Raw genomic sequence first — 24,530 nt, 5'->3', positions numbered from 1 at the left:
GTAAACTTAAAAAAAGTTCATTATTTAATTGATTATACATTATATTTGATATTTTCCTATTAGATTTGATAAATATCTTTTATTACTTAATGTCTTTTATATCAATGTTCAATATTATGACAGTGGCTGATTTTATTTTATTATATTTTTCAGAAAGAAAGACGCATACGTTTCCCAGGGACTGATTAAAAATAAAATTAGATAATAAATCAAAATGTATATACACCTGACGAACCATCAAAATCATTGTTTGAAAAAATTGGGATGGCTAAATGTGTATGAATTAGTCATACTACATAAGCGTACTATTGTTTAAACAATATCTCCTGAAGAATTAATACTGGCTTCTTTATTTTGAGTCTTATATCATTTAGCTGTACATTACATTTAATTATTCATGCATTAACAAACTCTACATATTTTATCTTTGATTGTATCATTTTACGTAATACGAGGGTAATTGACCCAACATAAATGTCACTGTGTCCATATCTTTAATATTTGACGTCATATGATCAAATATAATGTACCAAAAGATACAAAAACATAAATCTTATTAAAATTGCAAATTCCATTCAATAAAGATTAATTGAAATATTTCTATATACTTTTAAAACATTAAACATAAGGGGTGTCGCCGGGTCACGACTAAACGTCACCTTATTAAGTGTATATTGTTTTAATGAAAAAAAAGATTACAACTTTAATTAAGGAATAACTGTCTTATTTTTCGAATTCATGAAGTGATCAATGGATTGGCTTGTGTGATAATTTGCATAAACGGCGTTTATGCATAAAATTATCACACAAGCCAATCCATTGATCATCTTCATGAATTCGAAAAATAAGACAGTTATTCCTTATATTTACATGCTTTGATTCCGCCAATCCACGGGCTCCAAGCCTGCTTCTCTCTAGGTGTTGTACCGCCCTGCACGTGTTTTTTTTTTTTTGGAACCGCGCCAAAACATTCATGAGGAAATAAATTACATTTACAATTGGTAATTTTATCTCGGACAAAGACATTGGAAATGTAAATATAAGCATCTAAAATGCGTCTAATTGCCCAACACTTTAAAAGACAGTATTTTAAGACATTTTCTAATCTTAGATGAAAATAAAATGACTTCATTGCTTTTTGATCATACGAGGGCTGTTCAATAAATAATGTCCTGAATGTATGACATGCAATACAGATATCATATGACATTAAAATTGGCTTTCTCTCATAATTGAATCTTTAATATAATCAAAACAGTTCATGTGACCACTTTTCATCACATAGTTTCATTGTAAGTAGATAGGAAACAAGTGCTTTTCGAGACACTGCATTATAAATGAATGGTAAAGAATCGGTAAACTAGAGTGAAAATAAAAGCTTAAACAAAGCTTCTGTAAAACTTGTTAAAAATCCCAAAGAAATATTCACTGAAATATGGGACATTTACAGCAACCAACACCTGTTTTATAGAAAAATGAGCCGGTGGATTTCAATTATAAAAAAAATATATAATGGGCATCAAAAATGGGTACCGTCCTTGCCAACAAAAAATTATAACACTTATGTACTGTTTGCCAAATTTCAACAAAAATACTTGATGATGTAGGATTGACTTTAAGACAAATAGCAAATTTGATAGACATCACATCGGGGGTTGTTTACACTGTTTTTAAGAAATGTTTGATGGTAAAAAAGCTTAGTACTCAAAGGTCACCCTATATTTTGAAAAATGAGTGAAAACGACAGCGTGTATAAATGTCTTAACAATTATTTTAAAATATCAGTAACTGGAGTTATCCACGTTTTTTTTTTTGGATATTCAAACAAATAATGGAACCTGAATCTATTGCTTAAAATCCTCAAAACAAAATTTACCATAAGATGTACTTGACAAAAACAGGGAAGGTCTGGCGAGAGCAAAGAATTGCAAGAGCACAAAGACAGATTTATATGCAATGTTCTTAAATATTAGTGGTATTGTTGTTCAAATTCGTATTCGGGGAGACTTTCTGGATCAGGCTACAAAATAATTTTTTGCAAAAAATCGAAAGGTTTATTAGAGGAAGATCCCAGAATCAGGAATCCACTACATTAAATTTCTTCATGACAGCGTCCAAACCCGCAAGCCCTGAAGAGTAAAGGTGTTTTCGGGATACACAGATAGTTAATATTTTTTTCACATCAACAATATTAGCCAGTTCTTTGACCTTTTGACTTATTTCTATTTCCAAACTTGATAAGAAAGAAACAAGTCCAGAAAATCATTGGATCTGCCATTTTCCAGTATACCAAGGGTCATACCCAAAAATGAGTTCTAAAATCAATCAGAAATTGGATAAAAAAGGTTACGGACATGTGTTGTAATTAAAAGAGATTAATAAGTAAAATAATGAAGACAAAATCATTGAAAAGCGTATTTTGTTTCTTTCCGAGCACCGAGGACATTATTTATTGAACAGCCCTCGTAAATATTGTTGTTTTAATCTGATGTATTGAACAAGGGAAATGTCGAAATGAAAAAAAAAACACTGAAACGAGCTGTAATGCATTTTAGCTTCGAAATGTGGAAATCACCAGAAGAGACAGTTACGATGATTAATCAGACGCACAGAGGAAAGAATTTAAAAAAAAAACCTTGTTTATAGAATGTTTTACAATTTTTGTGGGTCATGGGTCATTGAATGATCAGCAGAGGACAGTGAGACCGGAAAAAGAAGGTCGGGCGAGAACGTTCAATGGTGTCGGACGTTGTCAAAAAAGAGAGACGTGTCACAGTTAGAGTGATATGAGAAACTTTTAGTCTGTCTTATGCTTCTGTTCAAATTATTTTGACACAGGACTAAATAACATGTAGAGTGAGTGCACAATGGGTGCAAAGAATTTCTGAAAAAGTGAAATATGTGAAATTGTTCGTGAATCTCAAATATTTTTTTTTCAATGAAATGAAGGTGAAGCGGTCTAACTGTATGATGGTTCGTATTCGTCATCCGTTATATGACGTTAATTTGGTGCGTCGACTACCATAGTTACTCTTTATATATTATTCGATATTCTTGTGAAATTCCACTGTTTTCCACTGTTAACCGGGATGTTATTTCTTTACTAAAAGTAGAATACATGTTGATATCAGAACAATATTCACGTTAAAGTAGGGTCTGAAGCAAAATATGCATTCCTAGTGACGTCTTCTTTTATATGTTATTTTGTTACTGTGGATACATCAATACTGTATATGTACAAATGTATAATCCGCTTTAACAATCATGATATGAATCTATTATTTAAGTTTAAAAAGTAATTATCAAATATAGGATTGAGAGTTGTCATTATAGACTAGAAGTGTTCTAGATAAATCAGTGCAAAACGGAAAAAAAGATATCTAGATTCTACAAGTAACATACTCTTCAAAAGTATTTCCTGATCCATTATTCGATTTACTATGGTAATTACTTTAAAACAATTCTTATTTTTCCTTATTGTGTACTAAGTATTCATATAAAATTAATTTTGATGCATAAATAAAAATAGTTCTTAACCTTTTAGGCAATATAATAAAAGTGTAAATGTAAGATATATTTAGATGTAGTTATATAATGACGGTAACTTAAGTTAATGCGTTAGCTAGATTAGATAATCTTCAGCATTGTTAATATTAGAACGTGCTTTCAATGAAAAAAAAACACATTTCAAAGAACTTGTGCTAATATTTATTTCCATAAAAGTTAGTATTATAAAGTACGAGTATATTATTATTAATATTTCAATATCCAGATTGATTTATTTCAAATGGACTTCAAAGAGGTAGATAACAATCGGAACAACTGATTTAATCAGAGGATTGTTCCCTTTTCGCCTTATTTACATGTTAATATAAAATGTATCATTTCCATTTTGCCGTAGTACCTTGATTTTGGGTTTGTTAAGGCGAAATAGGAACTTATGTAAACATATAATTATGCGTTCAATTATTGTTCTCATTGCATAGCAAAATTTAACAGATTTCGGATCGAGATTTCAAATCATTAGCTCAGAGTGATTTTTATGCCCCGCCATATAGTGTCATGTCCGTCCTCCGACTTTCCGTCTGTCCTTCTGTCACACTCTGCATTTGGCTTGGTTCAAAGCGCAGTTTCAAAGAAACTATCCAAGATATTTTTACCAAAACTTCATATGCTAATAGATATTGAGATTTTTTTTTACCTTTACCTTTCCTTTGACCTTGACCTACATTTTTCTAAATAAGTGTTTAGGTCAGTTTTAAACATTGCGTTATCAAACTTTAATTGTTAATACATACTGAAGAAAGCTTTTTAACTGCGTCACCATTTTTGACCTTGACCTTTCTCATATCCTTGATCATCTTTTTCTTAAATAAGTGTTTAGCTCAGTTTTAAAGGAACCATTCGTAATATTTTTTATACCCCCCGCTTGAAAAGTGGGAGGGTATATAGTAATCGGGATTTCCGTCCGTCCGTCCGTCCGTCTGTCTGTACGTCCGTCCGTCCGTCTGTCTGTCTGTCCGTCCGTCTGTTACGCTTTGGGGTACCTATCTCTTATCCGCAACTCCTCTTATACCATTGAGTGAAATTTAATGAGACTTTCACAGAATGTTTGTTATATAGTGCCATTGTGCACCTCCTATTTCACTTTTTTATTGGACACATATTTCGGGTTTACCATAGCAAAAAAAATAGACATTGCCACTTCAATCGGTCCAGAATTATTCGAATCGTCCGTTTTGGTTCCTTGTTTACAATTTCAAAATGGTGTTGGTAAAACAAGAGGGCATATACGGCCGGTGCAAATTAAACGCCGGAGCAGTTTGAGATATATCAAATATCTTCGGTAAAACTCCACCATTATGTTTCTTTAGGGTTCTTTTGGGTTCTTCTGTTCTCTTATCCGCAACTCCTCTTATACCATTGAGTGAAATTTAATGAGACTTTCACAGAATGTTTGTTATATAGTGCCATTGTGCACCTCCTATTTCACTTTTTTATTGGACACATATTTCGGGTTTACCATAGCAAAAAAATAGACATTGCCACTTCAATCGGTCCAGAATTATTCGAATCGTCCGTTTTGGTTCCTTGTTTACAATTTCAAAATGGTGTTGGTAAAACGAGAAGGCAAATACGGCCGGTGCAAATTAAACGCCGGAGCAGTTTGAGATATTTCAAATATCTTCGGTAAAACTCCACCATTTTATCTGAAATTATTAGATTATGTTTCTTTAGGGTTCTTTTGGGTTCTTCTGTTCCAATTTTTTATTTGCCCCGGCCTGGGTTTGCCCTCTCATTTGGTCCCATTTTACCAACACTCTTCAAAATGGCTTCCGTGGTGTCGAAGGTGATCACTCTCCAGCATTTCTTTTAGCCCATCAGTCCATAGTTTTCTACACCACATTTTACACGGTGAAGCTTGTTTTTATGTTCACTAATTTTACTTGATAGTGACGGCGGCGTTCAAAGGATGAATACTGTGTTCGAAGGTGATCACACAGTGACAACAGTTTTCCACACTAGCATTTAGCCTATCATTACCCACACTTAACACGGCGAAGATTGTTTTTCTGTTTACTAATTTTATTTGATAGTGAAGGCAGCTTTCAATGGCAGCATTTATCAGTCCCCACCAGGTCTGGTACAATCACTAGATTTAGCTACGTAGCTTGATTTACCTAAATAGCTTTATTTAGCTACCATATCAATTTATTTCTATAAAAAGCATTTTTTAGGGTGTGCAGAAAATATTATTGTGATGCAACTTTGAACTCATCTTAAAACAAATCATGAAAAAATCTCTCTTGGAACAATGTATCAGGTCCAGTCCAAAGACTATTTCTACCTACGTAGCAATTAATACATGTGCTACGTAGGTATTTAAACCTACCCAAAGTACTGTATAGGGGATTAATTTCACGGGTTGTAATTTTCACGTTTTTTTCTCATTTGACACGATCGCGGTTTCTTGAATTCGTTGAATTTGGTATGTAATAAAAGTTACTTTCCTTGTCTCCATTTAATCCATACCATAGCTAAATGTAAACGATATTAATCAGCGTTATGTCTTTATTTCAGGAACAACAGGGTAAGTTATTATAAAATTGTTAGATTTTAAAAATGATTAACACAAGTGCAGTTAATATAGTTCCTAAACGTTAAATGACTTTCCTATATGTTATTCCAATGAGTGCATGTGCACCCGAGATCTTCAATACAGCGCAGCGAAAAACTACTGGACGGAAACAAAACTTTTTATGTAGTTCTAGGAAATAATATCCTTCCACACTTCCTTCGTCGGAAAGTTCGATTTTTTATTTGAATGATTTTTTAAAACTAAAATGTCGATAAAAACTACATGAACTAATATGCATGAGAATGCAGGTAACAAATACATGTGGTAACATTATTTAGTTACGCACAGGTAATCAAAACCCATGGCCCACATGTTTTGATTGATGAAACATGTAGCGTTGGCTATTAAATCAGCTTTTGAACAAACACAAATTATTATCTGCCGATTTGAATTAAAGTAAAGCGTGATATTTAAAATTAATTGAATGACAGTACTTTTCGCAATTACTGAAATGACCATGGACTGCACGAACACCTATATAAATCTATCGTAGTCTATTCTCAATTTTCCAAATAAAACATGGAGATTATTGTAAATTTATTCACTGTTTCTTGAATTCACGGATTTGTTAACACCGTGAATATAGCGAATATTAACACCACGAGTTATTTTCCCCCTATACAGTACCTATTTTTTACCTACTTCTGTTTACTTGCATTTTGTGGCCAAATGCAGGAACAGCGAAACATGGTCAGCACTGAATTTCTAGATACAGTGACACTGATGATGGATAAGACAAAAATTGGGCCAAAAAATGATTACTACTTCATATATTATCAATTTTGCATAGAAACTAATGTAAAATTTCCGATTCAGGAAGTAATCAATTTTTGGTCAAAATTTTGTCTTATTCATCATTAGTGTGACTGTATCAAAAATTATGGTATTCACCATGTTGTGCCGTTCAGTCATTTCGCCACAAAATGTAGATGATACCAAAAGTAGGTAAAAAAAATAGCTACTTTGGGTAGGTTTAAATACCTACATAGCTATTAATAGCTACATAGGTAGAAATAGTCTTTGAACTGGACCTGTGTATTTTTCTGCACAATTGCAAACAAAGTTCTGAAAGTTTTGGGGCTATGCATGACAGTTAGAACAGTTATGTCTTGAATGAAATAAAAAATTCCAGTTCCGGTTAACACGATAATAGGTTGGTAATAATTCAGCACAATGTGAAGTAATACTCAGCCATGTCTCACCACACGCATGAGAGAGGACAATTAACCAAACAATGGAATTACATGTTTTGCTCAAAATTGTCCAAACGCAGTAATGTATAAACTATCTCTGCTTTGGATTTTTTTTTTTAAGCCTCTTTACTTTAAATATCAATAGTCATTTAATTGCTATTTTTTGTCTGTTTTTAATAAAAAGAAAACTTTTGTAAAGTAAGTATAGTTATATTGAAATAGCTAAATAAAGCTTCCTGAGATAGGTAATATAAGGCTACATAGGTAATTCTACCTACGTAGCTAAATCTAGTGATTATACTGGGCCTGCCCACATTTTTAAGGGTGAATACTGTTTTCCTGCTTACTAATTTCATTGGAAAAAAAACATTTAAATCTGAATAATTCGCCTGTGGTAGGATATCTTGCCACAATTTGATGTAACACAAGAGTAAAGTAAAAACTAGGAAAGATTTTATTTCATGCAAATGTTACAAACATACTGGTAATATGCTAATTAGAATAATCTAACTGTGTCTCGGTACAAGCCCTCACCACAGTGTGAATATGTCCCATATACTTGCAATGTAGCAAATCGGAGCGGATCCGCTCTGAAATGATTTTGACGAATATAAAATGAATTGCACTGGAAATAACTACCAATTTAATCAAAACAAACCTTTGAGATTGCTTATGCCTTTTATCCCAAAAATAATCCATATAAATACGAAAATCCAATTAATTTTCTCAACGTTTTTCTCTCGCTTCAAATTTACCTGCCATGTTTACATTCGGAACTATTTTACAGAGAAATATAAAGGAAATTTCTTTAAAAATCTTTTTCTCAAGAAAGACGAACCAATTTTTCATCATATTTATATGGAAGCATCCTCAGGTAGTGTAGATTCAAGTTTGTTCAAATCATAACGTAGGGAGAGGCCAAAATTGCTGACCAAAGTTTTACATAAAAATATATAGGAAAATTCTTTTATAATCTTCTTCTCAAATCATGCCCCCCGGGGTAGGGCCGACCAAAGTTTTACACAGAAATATATAGGAAAATTCTTTAAAAATCTTCTTCTCAAGAATGACAAAGTCATTTTTCATCATATTTAAATGGAAGCATTCTCAGGTAGTGTAGATTCAAGTCTGTACAAATCATGACCCCCGGGGGTAGGGCGGGGCCACAATGGCAGACCAAAGTTTTACATAGAAATATATTGGAAAATTCTTTAAAAATCTTCTTCTCAAGAATAGCAAAGCCATATTTCATCATATTTATATGAAAGCATCCTCAGGTAGTGAAGATTCAAGTTTCTTCAAATCATGACCCCCCGGGGGTAGGGCGGGGCCAAAATTTTAACTTTTCAATAATAAACCAATTTTGACTTTTTCCTAGCCATAGTGCTCAGGTGAGCGATGTGTTGATGTTCTTGTGTTGATGTTCTTGACAAACTTAAGCAGTAGAGGAAGATGATGTCATATTATGACATCATAATGTTTACTGGCTATCCCATGTCCAAGAATGTATTATAGAAAACAAGTAAAACTTTTATTTGTGGTATATAAAGCCAATATGGGGCTTTAATCAGATATTTTGCATATAAACCTCCATACTTGCCCATAACTTTTGATTGTTGTGAACTTTTTGTTGTTGAAATAAAAATTATTTGGATAAATTTGCAAATCTAAAATTCCACTTTGCCCAGGTGACGTACTGTCTATCACTTTTTATTCGCGAGAACTTTAATTATTTTCGCGTAATTACATGAGATATTGTGCTCGCAAAAATTAAATTCTTGCGTATAATAGTATTCCTTAAGATTATATAGAGCAATAACCATAATTCTTTCCTCTTATCAAGAATCAATGACTATCTCGCGAAAATATTTAGTGATCTACAGTATTGAGAGCTGTATTAGTAATAAAATATTAAAACGGATTGGTATTGCTAGCATTTTTTTTTTTAAAAATCAAGTGCTAACTTTGAAAAAACTTTAAAGTGGCCATAACTTTTCCATGGTAAGTTCAAGGGCTTTCATACTTTACACATATAATCCTCCTAACAAGACCTTCCTTGAAATACAAAAAAAAAATTACCCGTCAACGTTGACCTTGGAGTTCGACCTACTTATATATGAAAATTAACTGTATTCATACTAATATCATCAGTTTGCTGTCTTCAGTTTGCAAATACTTCTTGAAAATTGCAGTAGTAAGCAGGTGGGAAACCTAACCTATTGTTGGCCTTCCTGGCCTTTTACATTTTATAGGTACATGTTGATCATTTGGAATTCTAACTAGCAATATATTATTTACTAGATTTCTGAAATTTTGGACCATCAGATCAAGTATTATGTTGCTGGGAAGTCTTCTTTTGACATTGTAGGAAAGTTTATACTCTTTAGAGATAAATTATTACCCTTTGCTATTCATCTGTTATGATTAATCACTTTTTAATGCAATTTATAGGTCAATTAAAAAAAATGTACAAGTTTTAATGTAAAATGCTAAAACTCTTCATAGCATTTATCATGTTTAATGGTAAGATAGACCTGTATATAATAGATATTAGATATTTAAAGATATAGATGATAGATCATTATGCATAAATGTTATTTAAGGAGTCCAAGTCTTAGAGGGAATGTGATGGGTTTTCTGCTTGACCAGTGAGTGACAAATGTGACTGTAGTTAGTAATGGCAAGTATCAGCTGAGCAATGAAATAGATGTACTCTATGATTTGCTACTGAGTACCAAATTTTCCATATTGTTCACCCTTGATCATTGCCATTCAACCCCTTGGGCTTGTCATACATGTATTTTGAAATTTTAGTTATTTTTCCCTACTTTTTTAGAGTCAATAAATATGCCAAAACAAGGTAAAAGAAAGAGCTATCGGTCCAGATTACAGCAAATGAGATTGTATGCCACTCAAAGAACTAATGAAGATACAGAGATGGGGTATGATACAAAGCTAAAAGCAGACACTGAAGAAAAGTATGATCCTACCATGATGCAAGATGGTAAAAAGCAGACTGATCAAAAAGAAGAAAAAAAAATTTCTACTGATAGTTTTAATGACCCCGCAAATGAAAAAGATTTCCATTCGACATCACAGCAGTCGGAAACAGATCAGACAACAAAAGATGAATGGAAAACAAAGAGGAAAAAAGAATCAACAAGGAAAAGAATGGCCAAGTATAGACAAGGAATGTCAGATGAACAGAAAAGAGAGAGAAAAGGCATAGATAAAAGAAGCAAACAAGACAAAAGAGAACACTTACCTGAAGAAATAAAGGAGAACATCAAGGCATCAGATCGAAAAAGAAAACGGGATATAAGAGAGCAGTTACCTGAAGAAATCAAGGAGAACGTAAAGGCATCAGAAAGAAAAAGAAAACGGGCAGTTACCTGAAAAATCAAGGCATCAGGCTTCAGAGAAAAGAAAACGCGAGACATAAGAGAGCAGTTACCTGAAGAAATCAAGAAGACCATCAAGGCTTCAGATCGAAACAGAAGACGGGACAAAAGAGAGCAGTTACCTGAAGAAATCAAAGAAATCATAAAGGCTTCAGATCAAAAGAGAAAAAAAGACAAAAGAGAGCAGTTACCTGAAGAAATCAAAGAAATCATAAAGGCTTCAGATCAAAAGAGAAAAAAAGACAAAAGAGAGCAGTTACCTGAAGAAATCAAGGAGAATATCAAGGCATCAGATCAAAAGAGAAAAAAAGACATAAGGGAGCATTTACCTGAAGAAATCAAGGAGAATATCAAGGCATCAGATCAAAAGAGAAAAAAAGACAAAAGAGAGCATTTACCTGAAGAAATCAAGGAGAATATCAAGGCATCAGATCAAAAGAGAAAAAAAGACAAAAGAGAGCATTTACCTGAAGAAACCAAAGAAATCATAAAAACATCAGATAGAAAAAGAAAAAAAGACAAAAGAAGGAATTTACCTGATAAAGAAAAAACCATTTTAAAAGCAAAAGAGCGAAAACGGCTGTCCAACTATCGTCAAAAAATGCCTTCTGATTTGAGAGACTCTGTCAGAATATCAGATAGAAACAAAAAGAAAGACATAAGAGAGCAGTTACCTGAAGGAACCAAGCAGTTCATCAAGGCATCAGAAAGAAAAAGAAAACAGGACAAAAGAGAGCAGTTACCGAAAGAAATCAAGAAGACCATCAAGGCTACAGATCAAAAGAGGAAAAAAGACAAAAGAGAGCAGTTACCTAAAGAAACCAAAGAAATCATCAAGGCTTCAGATCAAAAGAGAAAAAAAGACAAAAGAGAGCATTTACCTAAAGAAACCAAAGAAATCATAAAGACATCAGATAGAAAAAGAAAACAAGAAAAAAGAGAGCATTTACCTGAAGAAATCAAGAAGACCATGAAGGCATCTGAAAAAAAGAGAAAACAGGACAAAAGAGAACACTTACCTAATGAGAAAAAAAATGAAATCAGAACAAGGGATCAGCAGAGAAAATCAGTAAATAAAAAACTAAACCTTCAAAATCCATATCAGACATTCCTTCACAAAATCAAATCTGGACCCTCGTTTGTATGCATATGTTGTAATCGGCTTCTCTATGAACAGACTGTAAATAAGATTACCAAGAATACGTTCAAAACAGTTGATCCAGATGTTTTGAATGAGGCACTGCCAGGCTGGTGTTTTGATCAGAAAGAGATTAGTTACATATGTAAAACATGCATTCTTTCACTGCACAAGAAGAAAATACCTGGACAAGCAACAGTAAATGAACTTCACCTCACTGAGCTCAAGGAACCTTTGATATCATTAACTGATTTTGAGGCCAGACTAGTTTCCCAAAGACTCATATTCATGAAGATACTTGCCCTACCCCGTGGAAGACAAAAAGCTGTACACGGCACTGTGGTAAATGTTCCTGTGGATAGTTCACAGACATGTACTTTGTTACCCAGACTTCCCACCAACTCTGGACTCATTCCAGTCAAACTGAAGAGAAAGCTAGAATACAGAGGTCATGTTGAGTTTCAGCATATATCTCCAGACAGAGTAATATCATCATTACTGTTTTTGAAGGAAAACAATGAATTTTACAAAGATGTTCCTGTCTTAGAAAATTGGAAAGATTTGGCCGCTGGAGATAATCCATCATTGTGGGAAAGACTGACAGAGCCACATACTAAAAAGAATGAATCAGTGGATGATGACAGTGGGAATCCTGATCAGAGAACAGACCCACATAATGAGGAAGACAATACTCATAGTAGTGATGGAGTTTATGAACACAGTACTTTAGGAAATGACGATGATGAATGGTCAGGAGAGGATGATGATTTGTTGAATGCTGAAGAGATATCTCAAACAAGAGGCATTGCTTATGATACATGTATTCAGCAAGAGTACAGAGGAAATGAAATTATATCAATTGCACCTGGTGAAGGAAAAACTCCTGTGTCACTTCTGACCGATGACAACAATGAAGTTCTTGCCTTCCCTAAACTGTTTCCAGATGGAAAATTTGGATTTGATACAAAACGTAAAATTAAATTATCACTCAGTAGATACATTAATGCCAGACTTTTACATAGAGATGGCAGATTTGCTCGCAACTCGGATTACATTTTTTACGCACAACACATTAGAGATCTTCAACACATCAATGGTTCCATATCTGTAGCCATGAGGAAGGCTTCATCTTCAAAATTGAATGCTGGACTTGCAAAAGATCCATCACAGCTATCAGCATTGATTCTGAAAGATCATGGCTACAAATTCCTTACTCAAATCAGAGGTTCTCCAGCATACTTTGACAAGATGTTGTTAGAACTACTTGCCTGTGTTAAGCAGCTGGGATCATTCACATGGTTTATTACACTCTCAGCAGCAGATCTGCAATGGCCAGAAGGGATACAGATAATAGGAAGACAATATGGACACAATTTCACAGACCAGGATGTAAAAGACATGACATGGGAGGAGAGATGCAGATGGATCAGACAAAATCCAGTTACTATTGCAAGACATTTTGATTATAGACTAAAGCAGTTCATCAAAAATGTCCTTCTCAGTCCACAGCAGCCTGTTGGGAAAGTCACCATGTACATGTACAGAATTGAGTTTCAACAGAGGGGATCTCCCCATGCACATATGGCATTCTGGGTGGAAGGAACACCAGACTTTGAGAATTCCACTGATGAAGAAATCAGAAATTTCCATGATCAGTATGTCAGCTGTGATATACCAACAGATGATGAAGAGCTTTGTGAATTGGTAAAAAAAGTTCAGAGTCATGTACATTCTCCTTCATGCAGGAAACCAGGCAAAAACTGTAGATTTTCATTTCCCAAGCCACCAACAGATAGAACCATTATAATTAAAACAGTGAAAAAGACAGATGAAAATCAACAAGCGCCATCCAGTGAACCAGCCAACATGACAGATGCTCAAGTGAAAGAAATACTATCTCTCGTATATGCCAAACTGGATGAGCTGGGAGAAGATATGACCACAGAGCATCTACTGAAAGAAATCGGACTTCCAGAAAAACTTTACTATTCTGCACTCTCTCAGTGCAGAAAAACAGATGCTATTATTATGAAACGACAACCCAGCCAGAAGTATGTAAACAACTACAACCCTACACTTCTTAAACTATGGAAGGCCAATATGGACATCCAACTTGTCTGCAACCCATATGCATGCATCATGTATATTGCTTCATATATAAGCAAAGCAGAGAGAACGTTAGGAGATCTCCTGAAGTCTATTAGTAAGGAGTGTTCTAACATGGATATTACACGACAGCTAAGAACTGTAGCAAGCAAGTTCCTGACCCATAGAGAAGTCAGTGCTCAAGAGGCGACTTTTCGAGTGTTGTCACTTCCATTGTGCTATTTTGACAGGCAAAGAATATTTGTTTCAACTAATCCACCTACAGAGAGAGTGAAATTATTGAAACCCAGAGCTGTCATAGAACAAATGGAAGATGATGATGAAGATATCTATCAAGTTGGTCTTCTTGACAAATACTCTATGCGACCACTTTATCTGTCAGACATATGCTTAGCAGAATTTGCTGTAACATACACAACATCCTACTCAAATTTTGATTCTGAGGACACAAATCCAGAGGTGATTGGTATAGCGGATGACCTGGAATCCCCACACTACATCACATTAACAGATGGAAAAAAAATGGTGAGGAGAAAAAAGACAGCAGTCATACGAACACACAAGGTCTCACAGAAAAAGAATCCTGAGAAGTATTCCTATGCATTATTGTTGCTATATGTCCCATGGAGAAACGAGGAAAAAGACATTGGACCTTGTGAATTTGAAGGAGATTTTTTCCAGAAAAAATTGACAATGTACACTGAACAAATCAACGCTATGATGCTGAGATTTGAAAAACATGCACAGTTAATAGAAGAAGCACTAGATGACATTGAAGAAAATGGTCCTCCTGATCCTGATGCATGGGGTCATCTGGCCCCAGAAACAGTGCAAGCAAACCTTGATGCTGCTAGAGAAGGTTCTATGGATGATGAAAATGCTGATTTTATGGATCCAGGAAGAAACAGAGTTCCCAATGGAGACCCATCACTTGAATCTCCCCAAGTCATTTATGAAGTACTAGCTTCCAGGTTGACAGACCACCAGTGGAGAGAGCATATCCACTCGCTGAATGAGGAGCAGACTCTGGTTCACAATTTCTTTGTCACATGGTGTACCAGGTTATGTCAAAGTAAAAAGATGCCTCCAAAACCTGATGCTTTTCACATATTTGTCAGCGGCGGAGCAGGAACTGGCAAGTCTCATCTCATTAAAACCATTCAAGAATCAGCTTTCCGTCTACTCCGACCTGTCACAGAAACCTCAGATGAAATAACAGTCCTTACAGCAGCTCCTACGGGCACAGCAGCTTTTAATGTGTTTGGCATGACCTTACACTCTGCTTTTCTGTTGCCTGTAATGAAGGGGTTTTCAACATATAAGCCTCTCTCACAAGAAAAATTGAACACACTCAGATGCAAACTTAGTTCACTGAAGGTCATTATTATAGATGAAATATCAATGGTAAGCGCTGACATGCTTCTGTTCCTACACCGCCGTCTTCAAGAAATCACAGGGAGTTCTGAAATATTTGGAGGACTCAGCATTTTCACCTTTGGAGATTTATTTCAACTACCTCCACCTGCACAGCGAGCTCTTTTTGATCAACCTTCTGACGAGATAGCAAGATTATATGGATCTCTATGGAAGAATCATTTTAAAGTTGTAGAACTTCAACAGATCATGAGACAGAGAGATGACTTATCTTTTGCCAGATTGTTGAACCGTGTAAGAAGTGGACAGCACACAAATGATGATGTATGGACACTGTGTACAAGGGAAACAAATGACCCTCCTGAAGACATCCTCCATGTTTACACCACAAACAAAGCAGTAGACAGTTACAACAACAAGAAACTGGAATCACTTTCAACCTCAAAATTTGTTGTGAGAGCACAAGACTCAAAGAAGGATGTTACAACAGGTGCCATTGCTGTAAATCTCTCAGATAAGGCAACAGAAACAGGAGGCTTACGCTCAACTCTTCATTTAGCTGTAGGAGCTAGAATCATGCTGACATACAATGTTAGTACAGCTGATGGTTTGGTAAATGGAGCTAAAGGAACAGTGAAAGGATTCATACCAACACCGCCAACTACTGCAGATGACAACTACACACCAAATTTTATTCTTATTGAATTTGACAACCCAAATATTGGACATCAGACCAGGATTTTATACGGACGCCTTCTTCAGCATCAGTCAACAGTTGTACCTATTGTTCGACAACAGGTTCAAGTGCAGTTAGGCAAACACTCAACTGTGCATGCAGTCCGGTTTCAGTTTCCTCTCACGCTCGCTTGGGCAACCACTATTCATAAGGTGCAAGGAGAGACATTGAACAGCATTGTTATACACTGCAATGGCCAGTTCCAGCCAGGACAGCTCTATGTTGCTTTAAGTAGAGTAAAATCATTGAATGGCCTGTATCTTGTGAATTTTGACAGCCAAAAAATCAAAACCAGTGCCAAGACCATTGCTGAAATGGAAAGGCTCATGAACTCCATGAAGTTCTTTCCTCCTGATACCCTATCATATCTACCAGATTCCAACTCGATGATCAGCATATCAGCAGTCAATGCACAATCATTGCACAGACATTTCGTTGATGTTATCAACCATCCATCTGCCAGATCTGCTCATATTTTAGGAGTTACGGAGACATTCTTAATGCCGTCTGACAGCGACAGTGATTATGGTTGGAAAAATCACCATATCTTCCGCAAAGACAGACACCACACCTTGGAAAATACAACTCCTCCAACATCTAGAACACAGCATTCTGCTCATGGAGGTGTAGCTGTGTATGTTAGTGATCATTATTGTGTAGAATTTATTTGTCAGATCTGTCATATACCTGTTGAGTGCATTGCTCTTGTATTATTTAACAGGAATTCATCTTTGAGATTCTGTTTCGTTGTCACATACAGACCTCCAAATCAAACATTAGACATTTACCTAACCCACATGGACAATGTTATGAAAAACATTCCTCATCTAAACATACCAACTCTTATTTCTGGAGATTTCAATGTAAATCTCCTTCAAGAGTCACCATCGCAGAAACTATTGGAAACATTCTTTGCATCCTATGGCTTCCAACAGATCATTGACAGTCCAACACATATCTCAGGATCCCTTTTAGACCATATGTACTGCAATTTCGCCATTCCTACAGATGTATACAAGACAGTGCAGCCAACTTATTTTTCTCAGCATTCCTTTGTGCAGATAATTTTTCCTCGATAAAAATGGACTCTAATTGATCATCATTTATAGATTTATATTTCATTAAGACATTTTCAACACTACTTAAAGAGATATATGTATTTATTTCTTTTAAAGGAATCTTAATGTAGAGCACAATAGATAAGCCAATTTTTTCCTCTCATTTTGGATTTTGTGAAACTTTGATATTTTGTTCTAGGATACAAATATTATAATATACAAATTTGACCACACAATTTTTGCTCTAGTAGTTTGAAATATGGCTTATTAGACTATTGTAAAATTACACATTCAGATTTTGATAGGATTTAAAGAATTTTTCAAATGGTTTCTATGCTAGTGACTCTTTAAGGAGTCTTATTTTAGAACTTTCAATTCATGTATTGCAAATACATTTGTAAGTATCATACTGTTCATAAAAATAACCTTTTTGTTATGTAAACTCATTAAGTTACATTGATCTTGGCAAATTTCAGCAAAATTTTACATAAAAGTAGAAAAAATACACCTTGCTCACCTTTGAAACTTTGGTGATGCTAATCTTTACCAGATTTCCCTCTGTATATAATACTTATTGTGGTCATGCCCTATCAGTCCTCACCCCACCCACACCCCTACCCACCCAAAAAGTTGTGATTTTAACAATTCAGAATCTGCACCACCCCAGGATACTCCCATGTAATTTAGTATCAGCTTTTCTGACCTATTGATTCTTGAGAAGATATATAAAGATTTTTCCCAATACATGTTTATTTAAATGCAAAATTCTGATTCCTTGATGTGGGCCCACCCTACCCCTGGGGGTCATAATTTTGACAATTGAGAATCTATACTGCATCAGAATGCTTCAAAATAACTTTCAGCTTTTCTGGCCCAGTGGTTCTTGAGAAGATTTTTTAATGACCCCACCTTATTTTTGTCATCTCTTGATTATCTACCCTTGTAACAGAGCTTGACACTTTAATTCAAGAATTTAAACTCCCTATTACCCAAGAATGCTTTGTACCAAGTTTGCATAACATATAAAAATGATCAAATTTTAAAAACTAAAACTTTTTTTTTTATTTTCCAAATGATAGTTGACAGCTTAAAGATATCATATCTTAAACTTGGAGTTGTATCTTATGGTTAATTTGTTGACCCCCAAGCCTCCTTAAGTGTGAAACATCAAATTCTTAGATTCAAATTAATTCCTAGTGATTAATGATGACTTCTATCATATCACCTCATTATGTACAAAATATATAATATACAGATAAGTTCCATTCACTTGCACATAACCTTTCCTTTCTTCTCTTTCGATGGCAAAGGTTACATATGTTGATTGATTGTAATTTTAAAAAAAAAAGTTTAATTAAAGACATAAATCCATATTATTATAGTATTTCTCTTATGATAGGAAAGATTATATGATTGATTGTAATTCAAATGAGCAATTTCATTAAAGATGTAAATTCATATTATTAATGAACTTTCATTTGATTCACTTTGTCCATAATGTATACATTTCATAGTACTCCCCACTTGAAAAGTGGGAGGGTATATAGTAATCGTTATGTCCGTCCGTCTGTACGTCCGACTGTTACGCTTTGGGGTACCCCTCTATTATCCGCAGCTCCTCTCATACCACTGAAGGAAATTAATGAAACTTTCACAGAATCTTAATACATATTGCCATTGTGCACCTCCTATTTTACTTTTTGATCCAACATATATTTTGGATTTTCCAGAGCAAAACATGGACACTGCCATTTTATTCATATGGGAAGCGGGGGGTATCATTTAGTGAGCTCATTGCTCACAGTTCCTCTAGTTTTTAACTTCATATGGTGATACATATTGCTGAGAACTATTCAATTGCTTCAACATTTTTGACATTGCCCTTTCCTTTGATCTTGACCTCACTTTTCCTAAATTAGTGTCAAACTTCATATACTGATACAAACTGAAGTTAGCAATTCAACTAAGTCACTATTTAAGATATTCTTATAAAATGTCATACACTAATACAAATTTTCCTTCTGCATTACCTATATACCCTCGGCGAGGCATTCATGTCCAATGGGCATATTTCTGGTTTAAAAATAATTACTACGGAAGAATGATTCAAAATCTGAACAAAATGATGTTAAAACCTTACTGGACACTAAGAATGAAAAATACTGACTTAAAGCATTTAAGTCTTATATTAAACAACTTATATAAATTTATTATTTACATATTCTTGGATAATTTTGGCATACTTTAAAATTGTACAATGACTTAAGGGGTCAATGAGAATATTACATTTTACATACATTTTTTTTTAAAATTTACATCCAAAATATTTCTTTTTTAACTGTGTAATTAGCTTATCGATAAACAAACATCAAATTAATTTACAGTTATTATTTCTAAAGTGGATTTTGTTGTGTGTTACAATGAGAAACAAAAGTGTTGAAATGATAAACAGAAAGACATATAAATAAAGGAAAAATGGCTGACGGACAATACAGTACTATAGCTTCTTGTTAATCATTAGTTGTTCAATTCATGGTACCTAAGGGCACAGAGTTTTTGATCTTTTAACTGACGCAAAAATATTTTTGATTTTTTTTTTCGGGGGGGGGGGGGGGGCTTCCTTCTCCTTCAGCTTACATTTAGGTGTGAAACCATATTATTCAATGTACTTTTATACCCATTGATTCGTTTTTTTTCGGTGTTCAGAAGACGTTTAAAACTACGTTTGCTTGATTTGTTTCCCTCTCTTTAAACTATTATTTCAAGATAACGGAATATCTATACAGACACCAATTAAAGAATTTTAAGATTAAAATAACATAAGAAATATTAAGTAAAGAACTTTTGTATTCGTCGCGCATGCATTTCCGATTTTACTTATTAGTCAGTTTAAATGTGTGATCACAATGTAAAAGGTCACAAGAGAACAGCATCAGTCTACTTAAAACAGCGTGAAAAAGAAAGCTAGCGTTCAATACTATTTCAGCTATTTCCAACTGTATATGTATGTACAACAGTAAATATACATAACTGCATTGCAATGGAGAAAACAATATTGTCTTTGGATTTTTTACTATTCATTACATGTATCTGGAACGTGGACTCGAGGCAATGCAGAGGGTATACTTATTTTTAAAGATGAATTAAAATATATGGATCATTAAATAAAAGAACATTATCTTTTCCATTAAATTTTGTTTTAAATGTGTTTTGAAATTTTTATTTAACATAAATCTTGAATTTGTCTCGAAACAAGAATAGTTTACTATTTTCATTAAACTTTCATTATTAATTAATAATTAATTAATAATTCGAATGCATCTTTCCAGATCGTTCCGTTGCTGTTTCGGATATAAGTGGAGTGAGACATTAAGATCTTGTATTGGTAAGTAAATATGTACACAAATCAGTATTTCTGTACAATGTTCATGATTTTGTATAGGTAATGAAATGGTGTGGACCAAAGAATATTGAGCAAGTATCTAAAAGAGATACTTGAATATTTTTCACCATAAAAGGGACATACTAGTATATAAATTTTTGATATCATATCATGCTCTTTGATAAATATGTTGATTTGGTTTCACCCAACATTTTAATCTAAAAGATAAGAAAAGAAATTTCATTGCATCACTTTTCATTATGTTTGTTGAAAAAATATGACTATTGTGTCAATACAATTGCACATGTCTTGACTAGATCATATGAAATATGATCATCTCCAGTGGTTCTTATTATTGAATAAAAACTATTATCATACTTGAAGCTAAATTAGTTTTAATTATTTAACCACACCAAATTATCTTGTAATTAAGTGAATTTCTTTGTAACAATTAAAACAAGTAAGCATCATATCCGATGATAAAGAATATACATGTATATATAGTATCATCGGAAATGATGCTTACTTATTTCTATATAATAAGTATACCCAGTTTATATAATTCAAGCTTTTTTTATTTTAAGTATGCAGTGTAGGTTACACAGGCATTGGATGTCGCATGACTTGTCCATATCCTTATTATGGTGTTCATTGTCAAAAGAGATGCCAATGTACCAAGGAGAAATGTAACATTGCTCTCGGATGTGGTGGGTTAATTTTTTTGTAAAGATTTCTCCGTTTCTTAAAGGTATTTGTCCCAGAATTTGACTTTATTTTCTAGACCCAGTTAAGCCTGATTAATGTGGAGATTTAGGTTCCAGGCCAAATTGTCTGGATTTATTCATGCGCGTTAAGGTTCTGGAAATGTACCAAATGACTTAACCTGTTTATTTATGCAGTTGATAATTTCAAGAATAGTTTTGTTACGTTTCAGTTTCAGGTACGACTACAGACAGATCAGTAGTAGAAAAGGCTTCTGAGAGCGTTAGTTCAGCGCTTGCAAGGAATCTTAATGCCGCAAAAGTCAAACATGCAGGTACTTGCTTACTTAATAAACGAGGGTTTTCAAAAAAGTTTAAAGACCGTGAAGTGAAAGAAAATTGAATATTTTAATTTAATTTAATTTTAATTTAAAATAATCCCATTGAGTTTCCAGATATGAACGATGCTACATTCCCAATTGAAACAACTACTGAGAATTTTACATCAGAGTTCTCTGCAATATTTACTACCTCAAACTTCAATGTTTTACGTACGAGTATCTCTGATAAATGTAAATACCTTTTAATTACCTCTTCGAGATACATGTATTTTTCTATGTAAACATGTTTTCAATATACCATTTACTTTAACAAATTCCAATAAATGGAATAATATACTTTAACAATTTACTGTTCTTTAAGCTAATTAGTTAATAAATTATGTTTTCAGACATTACCGAAGCCAAACCCCCTGTAGAAACAGCAGAGGAGAATATTACTATGATGAAAATTAATCTATGTGGTAATTTCTCTGGTAAACCCAAATCTCAGACCATTCTGTCTAACGTGACTATTGTTTCCTCCATTCTTCTGGGACTACTTGTGATCCTGATGATTGGTATATATGGTGTATACAAGGCTCTCAAAGTACGCAAAGGAAATGCTGAAAGTTCTATCTACACTGAAATTGGAGCAGAAATAAAGACACCACAAATACCTGAGGTGATTTACTCAAAACTAAGAGGAAACGATGAATGTTACACTGAAGTGGTATAATTGTGTTAAAAGGAACTTGACTTAAGATTAGCGCTCTAATATTGAGATCACTGTACACAAGGTTATTTTCGTCCCGAGTTATTATCGCCCATTTACTTTTGCTAACGATTTGGCTTCTTTTAAATTCGCCCATCATAGTTCTGTTTACGAGATCATATAGTGTTTTATCGAATTCTGTCTGTTTTAAATTCGCCAACATGTGACAAGGGCGAAAGGGGTGAAAATAAACCAGTGTACAGTATTCAAAAAAAAAAAAAATAACTGATGAGAGTATTTTTACCTTCAAAATTGTGAATTATATGTTATGATATACAAAAGGAGGTTAATATTGTAATTTCTGACACTTCATCAAATTCAGTTTTTTAGTGAACAGGTTTACCACTTATTTTGTTGAAATACTAAATAATTTGTCCTTTTTAATACGTTTTCTCATGAATTGTGCATGAAATCTTTATTTTCTATTTTGTAAAAAATTCAAACATTTTCTAAAGAGAAAAGGCAACAGTTTTACATTTAAAAAAAATCTGAAATTTGACTTTTACACGGAAACTTTGTCTATCCGTTCCTAGTGCAAGTTCAAGATTTTCAAAATACGCATGTACATGTATATTTAGGTCATTGTATTAAACATATGTTTTACTTACAATTGAACAATGGAAAAAAAATGTAGACATTGTCCTATACTTTTCATTTTTCCAATTGATATATCTGCTAAGCAATTGGGTTAAAATCTTAATTTAAAGCAAAAAATTAATCTATGTAAAAGAACAACTCTGATATCTTTCTTCGTCCAGTTTGTATTCCTGTTATCTGATACCAGTAATATTTTGTCAGCTATTTTTCGAACGCCTCCATTCTTCCAGCATGCATTTACTTTTTTAACATACATTCTCCAGTCATATTTATTTTTTTTACCCACCGTTCCACTCAAAAGCTTTTTACTTTTGTTTACTTGCCATGTTCGATGTGAAAAATTAATTGTACGATTTAAAATTGTATTTTGCTTTTGTGAATAGGTTAAAGATTAATAACTCCGAGACAATTTCGGATGGGACGATTTTTTATGCCTCATCCTTGATACTTGGCTTAACATAATATATAATTTTATCCATATGTTTTTATGATTGTGTAATGCTCGTCATTTTTTTAATTAGTAATTTGCATGATGTGTTTTATCATTTATTAAATTTAAATATTGACATTTGCAAACGTTTCACTTTATATAACACTACTGAAGACAAGCGTTTTAATAACTGTGTAAATACAGGTACGGGGTCAAGAGGTCATAGATGTGCGTTTGGATAAACGTTCGACGTAATTTCTCTGTGACGTCATAAAGGGTCGACGCGCATTTAGTGGATAACATACATGCCGTTGGGTTTGAAAAACAACGGATTTCACACGTATAAAGTAAAAATCAGGCAAATATAATGTATGAATAAGTCACAAATGTAAATATAAGTAATAAGGTATTATTTTTTGAGTTTTATTAAGATGTAAAACGGGCTGGCACATGATCAAATCTTCCATAAAGCCCTTCCGGCTTTATGGGATTTGATCACGTGACCAACCCGTTTTACATCTCAATAAAACTCAAAAAAATGATACCTTATTTCTTAAATGAATGACAGTTTTCAAATCAAACTATTTTCGTTGAAATTTGTTTTTTCAGTGATATTTGTGCATATGTTGTATAATATCTCTAGCCCTTGGCCCCCATATGTCTTGAATTGTGTAAATATTTATTTGGGTATGTAGTATTACAAGAGTTCATGACTGTATTCAACAACACATGTATTATTACTATGGTTACTTGATTATGAATGACCATCTGTTTTGTATATATTTTTGTTTGATGTGAAAAATTAATTGTACGATCTAAAATTATTTTTTGTTTTTATGAAAAAGGTAAAAGATTGTTTAATTATTATTTTGCATGATGTGTTTATTTAAGGAATAACTGTCTTATTTTTCGAATTCATGAAGTGATCAATGGATTGGCTTTTGTGATAATTTGCATAAACGCCGAAGGCGTTTATGCATAAAATTATCACATATTTATATATATATATGGTTACTTGATTATGAATGACCATCTGTTTTGTATATATTTTTGTTTGATGTGAAATATTTATATATATATATATATATATATATATATATATATATATATATATATATATATATATATATATATATATATATATATATATATATATATATCCAAAATTTAAAAAATTAGCTTC

The 24,530-nt window shown here is 33.5% G+C and overlaps 2 protein-coding genes across 5 annotated transcripts; both read left to right on the top strand.

The window, feature by feature from the left end:
* Nucleotides 1-10,179: 10,179 nt before the first annotated feature.
* LOC134234095 (uncharacterized) lies at nucleotides 10,180-17,166 on the top strand. Its single transcript, XM_062716155.1, has 2 exons — nucleotides 10,180-10,686; nucleotides 10,738-17,166. The coding sequence occupies exons 1-2, from the start codon at nucleotides 10,180-10,182 to the stop codon at nucleotides 17,164-17,166; spliced, it is 6,936 nt and encodes a 2,311-aa protein (XP_062572139.1).
* A 2,936-nt stretch (nucleotides 17,167-20,102) lies between these two features.
* LOC134234098 (uncharacterized) lies at nucleotides 20,103-22,533 on the top strand. 4 transcript variants are annotated; one of them, XM_062716160.1, is made up of 6 exons: nucleotides 20,103-20,265; nucleotides 20,475-20,530; nucleotides 21,112-21,234; nucleotides 21,468-21,563; nucleotides 21,684-21,800; nucleotides 21,959-22,533. In XM_062716160.1, exons 1-6 carry the CDS (start codon nucleotides 20,186-20,188, stop codon nucleotides 22,282-22,284), a joined length of 798 nt encoding a protein of 265 aa, XP_062572144.1. In that variant the 5' UTR covers nucleotides 20,103-20,185; the 3' UTR covers nucleotides 22,285-22,533. The 4 variants fall into 4 exon arrangements, with proteins under 4 accessions (XP_062572144.1, XP_062572143.1, XP_062572146.1 ...); XM_062716159.1 differs by having other exon boundaries at nucleotides 21,462-21,563; XM_062716162.1 differs by lacking the exon at nucleotides 21,112-21,234.
* The last annotated feature ends 1,997 nt before the right edge of the window (nucleotides 22,534-24,530 follow it).

Source organism: Saccostrea cucullata, unplaced genomic scaffold (genome assembly GCF_032062105.1).
Source record: "Saccostrea cucullata isolate Sc308-1 unplaced genomic scaffold, CSIRO_AGI_Scuc_v1 ctg12695, whole genome shotgun sequence".
NCBI lineage: Eukaryota > Metazoa > Mollusca > Bivalvia > Ostreida > Ostreidae > Saccostrea > Saccostrea cuccullata.
Note: the sequence above shows the minus strand (reverse complement) of the source record. Positions and strands in the feature narration are given on the sequence as shown.